At 37.0% G+C, this 7,952-nt stretch overlaps 1 protein-coding gene across 1 annotated transcript in view; it reads left to right on the plus strand.

Moving 5' to 3' along the window:
- The window catches only part of PLOD2 (procollagen-lysine, 2-oxoglutarate 5-dioxygenase 2), a 100,167-nt gene that overhangs the window by 57,921 nt on the left and 34,294 nt on the right, over positions 1-7,952 (plus strand). Inside the window, exons 6-7 of the mRNA XM_011966112.1 lie at positions 3,627-3,690; positions 5,099-5,196. Of these exons, the coding sequence (XP_011821502.1) occupies positions 3,627-3,690; positions 5,099-5,196 (162 nt within the window). The remainder of the gene's footprint in view (positions 1-3,626; positions 3,691-5,098; positions 5,197-7,952) is intronic.

Raw genomic sequence — 7,952 nt, forward strand, 5'->3', positions numbered from 1 at the left:
TTATCTTCTAGTGTTATAGAATTTTTTTTATTTGATGCCGGGCCTGGTGACTCACACCTGTAATCCCAGCACTTTGGGAGGCCGAGGCGGGCAGATCACCTGAGGTCAGGAGTTCGAAACCAGCCTGACCAACATGGTGAAACCCCATCTCTACTAAAAATACAAAAATTAGCCGGGCATGGTGGTGGGCACCTGTAATCCCAGCTACTTGAGAGGCTGAGGCAGGAGGCGGAAGGTGAAGGGGAACTCGGGAGGCAGAGGTTGCAGTGAGCCAAGATTGTGCCTTTGGACTCCAGCCTGGGTGACAGAGGGAGACTGTCTCCAAAAAGAAAAATTTTTTTATATGGCAAGAACCAAAAAATGAGCAACCAGTGATTGGTTTTGGTCATGTTTTCTTTTTTTTTTTTTTTTTTTTTTTTTTTTTGGTAACAGTAATTTCCCTGGACCAATTTTTAAAATTCTTTTAAGAAAATTTTAATTTTGACAGTTAAAAAGGTTTTTCTTCAACTTACAGGAGTAACATTGGTTCCTTTTTCAAAGTACTGAATGTCAGTGAAACATAGCAGCTTGGCTGCATTTCCATAATTCAGAGGAAGATTCAGACAGGAAAAATGATTCCGTTTGTGTCTTTAATAGACAAATGTTATTGGCAGTCTTAATGCTTATGCTCTAAGGCCAAGGAGAACAATCCAATTTTAGACTTCCTTTTTCCAGACTATGACACAAAAAACCTAGCCAGAAAATGGTTTAGCAGGCACAATGATGACTGGCCAAAGTAATGGAAACATTTCCAAAATGTCTTAGATATAAAATTTCTTTGGGATGTTTGCAGTTAGTGACAAATCCAGCATTCCTTTGATTGCATTAGCATCTCTGGCACTGACAGTAAAACCATCGTAGTAGAGATTTTATCCTGTAAGAGAGTTTTCTGCAGAGAATCCAAGAAGAGCTTTGTAGAAGGTCAGAGAAAAAATTCTTGTCTCAATCTATTCTTTTCCTAGTAAATCTCTTTCCCTTAGGATCCTTGGAAAACATTAGTTCTCCCTCCTTTGTCAATTAATTTTGGAGACACATTTATTTAAAAAGAGTTTGGTTATTTTCTGTTTTGCAGTTGGTAGCAAACACTCTATTGGAGTTTATATATAAAACAAGTGGCACTCAATAATTCATATTTCTTTCATGATGAGGTGTGAAATTCCAACGTAAGAATTAGACTTCATGACTTCACAACTCTGTTCAACTGGTCAGTGAAATTAATATGACACCAGTTTTGGTCTTTGAATCCTAAATTATCTACTTTCTCTCTGCTGTGTTGCAGGATTTATTGGCTATGCTCCATATATCAACCGTATAGTTCAACAATGGAATCTCCAGGATAATGATGATGATCAGCTCTTTTACACGAAAATTTACATTGATCCACTGAAAAGGGTGTGTAACAGCTGCAAGTTTTTTTCTTTTATTGATTTGGTTTTGTGTGTTATATTGTGTTAATGTGGAGTGGTCAGAAACAAAGGATTTTTATGATAGTGTGGCAACTGGTAAACCGAATTTCAAAATGTTCTTGGTGATAACATATTTTTAATAGGTCATATTGGTTTATGTCACCTGACTGGATATCAGCACTAGCTTAGTGTGTCTTTATGGCTTCTCTTTTGTGGCCAAGTCGGCACACTCGCCAAACTTGGTTGGATGAGGCAGAAGGAAAGAAGAACTATGTAATGCAGTGCTATATGTATTGAAACACATATTGAAATGACTTGATACTAAAATGAAATGGCAGCCCTCACACCGTTGTCATGGCCCTACCTCCACTGCATACTCACTCAGGCTGCCTTAGAATAACAGAATAAATTACATTATCAAAACTTCTGAGCTTGGAGATTTAAAGAAACAATAATGAAATCCTAAAGATTCTAGAGAATGTCTTCTTTCATAATCTTGGGTAAATAGCTGTCATTTATCAACGTAGAGCATTATAAATGTGTATTCTTGTATTCACTCCATCTTGCAGCTATAACTGTTTTCTCAAAAGCTGCACCAAGCCATTTGATACCAGAGTGAACTTCTGCGGTTTAAAAAATGCAGTGTATTCTCACTTGTAGTCCTTTAGCCTTGCAAAGCCCTTTTATAGCTCTCTGAGCTTCTTTGATCCTAGATAGGCTAGATGCTAGACTCTGTATCCACACTTTATCCATAGAGAAACTGAGACCACATAGTCAGTGACATTGTAGGGACTGGATCCTTGGTTCTCTGAAAACCAAAATCTGGACTTAATTTTCTATTTCATTTGATAATAACATAGACTCTATGTGTTTAATTGGCTACAATTGTAAAAGAACACCTTTTTTGATATTTTGAAATGACATGTGACTGAAGCCACTCAAAAGACAGTTTTTAATTTGAAAATTACCTGTAATACCCCTGAGGACAGAGACCTTCCTCTGAAATTTGGAGCCTGGATATCATGGGTGTTGAGAAAACATTGAGGCCAAAAGCCCTGGTCCTTGTTCAAGTGTTTGGTGGCCCAGAGTGGATAGAGCTTGTAAGGTTGGGTATGATCCTTTTTAGGAGACTTTATAGCCAATTTGTGGATTTTAGATATTTGAAAATATGGAGCCTGAAGATTTAAAGAGATGATAATGAAATCCCTAAGAGGTTAGAGCCTGAGGATCCATGGGACTATGCTATAGACACAGGCTTTTGCTTTTTATTCATAAGAATACTTAAACTGTAGTAAATAAAGCAACGCAAAATAGCAGTGGTCTAAATAAGAAAGATATTTTTATTTATTTTTCCTTCTCCCACATTAAAAGTAATTACGAGGTAGGGAGCACAAGGCTGTTAGGGAGGCTTTATGCTGTCAAGAGGGATAGCTCTTTTGTTGCTCTATCATTGGCCCATAGCTCCCAGTTTTAATCTTACTTCCTTGTCCAAAATGACTACTTGAGTTTCAGTTATTGCATTCAGATTCTGGGCACAAAGAGGCACAGTAATAAAAACAGGCCATCTCAGTTTCATCACTCTCTTTAAGTAGCCTTTCTAGAAGTCTTACCGAATGGTTTCTCATACTTTGATAAGAACATATTTATGTGCCTACTCATAATACCCAAAAGAAAATCTGTTGGTTTTTTTTTTAATTTTAAGCAGATGTGTGCTACTAAAATCTGAGTTCCCTTATTGGGAAGTTGAGGGAATGTTGGGTACAATAAGCAGTCTCCCATAGGCCCTAGATAGAATATTCCTGAAATTGATGTAAGTGAAACTTTGGAGAACAGTAAAGCAAGATTTTCTAATTTGGGAATACTTTTATAATATTTACCAATATAAGTTGATATTTAATAAATTTACTATATATACTGGATACAGATATAAAAGTTACTTAATTGTGTGTGTGTAGTTGCTGTCATTAGGAAACAAGATTTTCTTTAAGTGTATTTTGCAATGAGTTGCAACCATAGCAGTTTCTATGTTTTAGCTAAATACTTTAGTCATCTAAATACTTTGGTTAGACACTTAAGATATAAGAATATTTAACTTTAAATTCCCTCAAAGAACAAACTGTATTAATAATGTTTGCTGCTTTTGTTGTCATTTTCAGTATCATTTCTATTCTTATGTTTTAGGAAGCTATTGACATCACATTGGATCACAAATGCAAAATTTTCCAGACCTTAAATGGAGCTGTAGGTATGGTTCCTAAATACCGGATTGCTTAAGTACACAAACACCTGTGTTTTCAACTATCTTTCCTTTGTTATGTCCATTTGGGGGCTGTGACTAAGGTTGACAGTGTAAATATTGTAATTATTGTAACTTAAAAAAAAATACTGGACTTGAACTTAACTTTGGTACATTAAATTAAAATCATTTCCTATGACTAGGGTGAAAAAGATAAACTTCTGGCTTTAGGTAACTTAAAATTTAGTGTGTCACCATTTGGGAACTTTAGATAAGTTTATGAATTGATTACACTTTATCATTACACATTTTCCAGTGAAATTCTTTGTGTCACGAATTACCCAGAGTGTTAGAGTAGATCCTTTTGACCCAACTGAAAGATAACTGGTGACAACTAGACAGGTAGACCAGGGAAGAGTGTGAGTGTGTGTGTGTGTGTATGTGTGTGTGTATGTGTGTACATGCTCATGTGTGGATATACATATGTGCCTGTGTATTGTAGCTACATATATCTTGATAATACATTAAAACTAATCAATACGGTAAAATTTAAAATATTATAATTAACACATAAATACTTTAAAATATATGCATAAAATTGAGAATATATTGTAATTCAATCAGTACTTCAAGTCAGTTCATTTAGTAAAAAGATTCTTAAAATCTAGTCAGGCATGGTGGTGCGTGCCTATAGTCCCAGCCATTTGAGAGGCTGAGGATTGCTTGATCCCAGGAGTTTGAGGCTGCAATGAGTTGTGATCATGCCCTTGTACTCCAGCCTGGGCCAGAAAGTGAGACCCAGTCTCTTAAAAAAAAAAAAAAAAAAGGATTCTCACAATGCAAAATGTTTAGTTTGGATTGCTCAGTAAATTTTTAAAAGATGGCTGTGCTCCCCTCTGACTTGAGTTTTATCTTAATTAATGTGCTAGGTCTGATTTTTAAGAACGGGAAATACTGTCATTGGTAGCCAATTGCAGAAACCTTGCTTATGCCAGACAATATTCTACTCACCATGTAACCCTAAAAGGCAAGCATGGATACCATTTGATAGATGACTAAACTGAGATACTACTTTAACTTGGCAAGAATAACATTACTATGAAGGGGCAAAGGCAGGATTACAAGATGAATTATTCTAACAGACAGCTCAGTGGCTTTGCACCTCAGTCATTTTACTGGTGCCAGGTTGGAGTGAGTTTGGTATCAGTATCTGTTGTCACTGTCATTCTTCATTTTCGGTATCTGCTGACTTGGAGTAGATGAAGTTACTAGAAGTGTTGTAGCCCTTGGAATATTACATTCATGAGAAATTTTTTAATGATGACACACACACATACACACACAGGCACACGAATACAGACACACACACGCACACATATTTTAAATTACTAAAGCCTATTTTCTCTTTTTAACCCAGATGAAGTTGTTTTAAAATTTGAAAATGGCAAAGCCAGAGCTAAGAATACATTTTATGAAACATTACCAGTGGCGATTAATGGAAATGGACCCACCAAGGTAAGTAACAGTTACTTTCATTTGGCTCTTTCTTGGAGATAGACTATGGATTGATATGTGGAATTTCATCTATTTTATTTTTAAAAATTTCTTTCAAATACTTTATTTTGGTGCTAAAATAAAGGCTTCATCTTTTACACAGTATATCATCTGGGTTTATACTAATTTTAATCAAACTGATGATTTTTCCTCAGCAGAGTGATAGCCTTTTATTGTATTTATAGCACATTTAGTGTTTCATTAAATAATAACAACTAACTTGAGAGTGAGCCACATTTCTCTATACTGGGTATCCTTTCTCATTAGCAATTGCTCAGGACGTTGAGAGATCATTTGTTTCACCTGACTTGCTGTTTTCTAAGTTAACAACACTGTTAAGATTGGGGTATTACATATGTCCAGAAAGCTTCCTCTTTTTCTTATTTCATTAACTACAGTAATGAAAGTGACATAATTTGACCAATAAAATTTTGGATCCTTTCTGTTTCAAATGTATATAAGTGAGCTTGCTAAAAATGTTATTGACTGCAAAATTTATAGATGAAAAGTTTGTTTTGCGTGGTCCAATCAAGCTGGAACGTAAGTTGCATTGAAAAAATATAGTAATACTGTGCTTAAAACAACCTTCTGACATGCTGAAATGCCTGGTTTAAGTACCTAGAAAAGGGATTTACAGATTTTCATTGTGGAAAGAAAATATTGGGGGATGTGGGCTTCTGTTTTAACATTTGAAAATGGAATGAGTGATCTGAATTCCAGGAAAAGATATGTGAATGGAAAGAAATGCAAGGAAAACCCATGCTGGCAACTTCTGCTCCATCAAACTGAAAGAAGTAGATTCTTGTCTCTTCCAGTTAATCTTTTCCCTTTGGTTTTTATCCCATTCTAGCCTTCCTACAAAGCAATCTCTATCTTGTGCCCTCCTTCAGTCTCTATCTTATAATCAGTTTCCCCAACTCTGTCATCTCCTTATTAGCATTTTGAAGACCCTTAAGTCTCCTCCATCTTGCAAACCAAACCCAACCAAGCCAACACAAGGTAAAACATCCTTTTCAACCCACACTGCCTTCCAGGCTGCACCTGACTTTTTTATTCCCCTTCACAGCCAAACTTTCTTAAAATATAGATAACTCGCTGTCACTATTCCACTTCTTCCCATCACACTAAGAAATGCTCTTGTTAAGGTCTGTTGTGAAATCTTTGTTGAGTAGTGGACATTCTTCAGCCCTTATTTTTATTTCACCTGAAGACAGCATTTGACAATTTGTTGATCTCATTTGGTCCTAGTTGAATGCTCCTTCCTTTTGCTTCCACGATGCTCTGCTGCTTTGTCTATTAATTTTCTGGGCTTTCCTCTTCAATCTCTATTGTTCTTTAAAATACTTATTTTTAAGTTTGTGTGCATGTAGTGACCCGCATCCTTACTGTTTTAGTAAATGTTCACAGGGGCCTGTCTGAGGCCTCTTCCTTTTCTTTTCTATATACTTTGTTGGGTAATTTGAGTCATTCCCTCATCAGTGAATTCTCTAAATGCTGGTGGTTTTCAAATCCTTGCTCTAACTCCTGTGTCTTTCCTAAACTCCAGGTCAAAATACTCAAGTGGTAGATTTCTGTGTTATATATATCCAGAAATTAAGACTCGCAGCCTTACCTTCCCTTATAACCCAGTGGTTAACCAGAACCTCTGTTTTGTTTTGGCTCTAGGCACTTCCCACTCCAAAAACCCTCTGTTCCTAACTCCTGTGCATGCTGGTTTTATCTGATTTTCTTAGTGGCCATAGCAACTTTCTTAGTTCAGGCCACCTGCAGCCTCCCAGCAGTAGCAATCACACCCCCAGGATCCTGAAACTAGAGTATTCTGCCAAAGCAGAAACCCTGTCACTCTACTCACCTATATAATGACTTTCTGTGAACTTAGGTATAAAGTTGAAAATCCTCAACTTGTCTTACAAGGCTCTTTATTTTGCTCCTGCTTTAGTGGCCACCAATCTACCACCCCATTCACTGTCCCACTCCCAACACTGCTCATATTCACACCCTCTTCACATTCATTTTCTCCTCCTTTCTCCCTCTCTGCTCAACAATACTACATTACTTTCAATTTTGCAGAAGTTTCATGTTGCTGTGTCTGCAAGTCTTCTGTACATGCTTTTTATATATCCTGGAATCCTCTGCCCCAATTCCCACCTGCTGTATCTCTACCTGCTAAGTCCTCCTTATCTTTTAGGTGTCAGTGTAGTCTTTACTTTTCGGGTCCCTTGTATGCTTTTGTAATATCTGGAACTACTTCTGTTACAGTACATATCACACACTGGACAGGAATGATATTTGCCTGTTTTCTGGTCTCTCTTACTTATTAGGCCTTTGGTCTAGGAATTACAGAAATCTTATCTGTCTTGTTTACTTTTGTTTCCCCAGGGTCCAGCACATGTGAGGCAAATACTAGGCTTTCAACAAATCTTAATTGAATGTTAGAGTCAATAATCTAATGACCTAGCATTATTCTTGGGAGTAGTAAGGCAGATTATTTTCTGGCAGGGCAAACGCATTATCAGATTACTATTGGTTGGCTGGGCACGGTGGCTCATGCCTGTAATCCCAGCACTTTGAAAGGCTTAGGTAGGTCAGATCACTTGAGGGCAGGAGTTCAAGAGTGGCCTGACCAAGACAGGGTGAAACCCTGTCTCTACTAAAAATACAAAATTAGCCGGAGGTGGTGGCACATGTCTTTAATCCCAGCTACTTGAGAGGGCTGA

Source organism: Mandrillus leucophaeus, unplaced genomic scaffold (assembly GCF_000951045.1).
Source record: "Mandrillus leucophaeus isolate KB7577 unplaced genomic scaffold, Mleu.le_1.0 Scaffold744, whole genome shotgun sequence".
Classification (NCBI taxonomy): Eukaryota; Metazoa; Chordata; class Mammalia; order Primates; family Cercopithecidae; genus Mandrillus; species Mandrillus leucophaeus.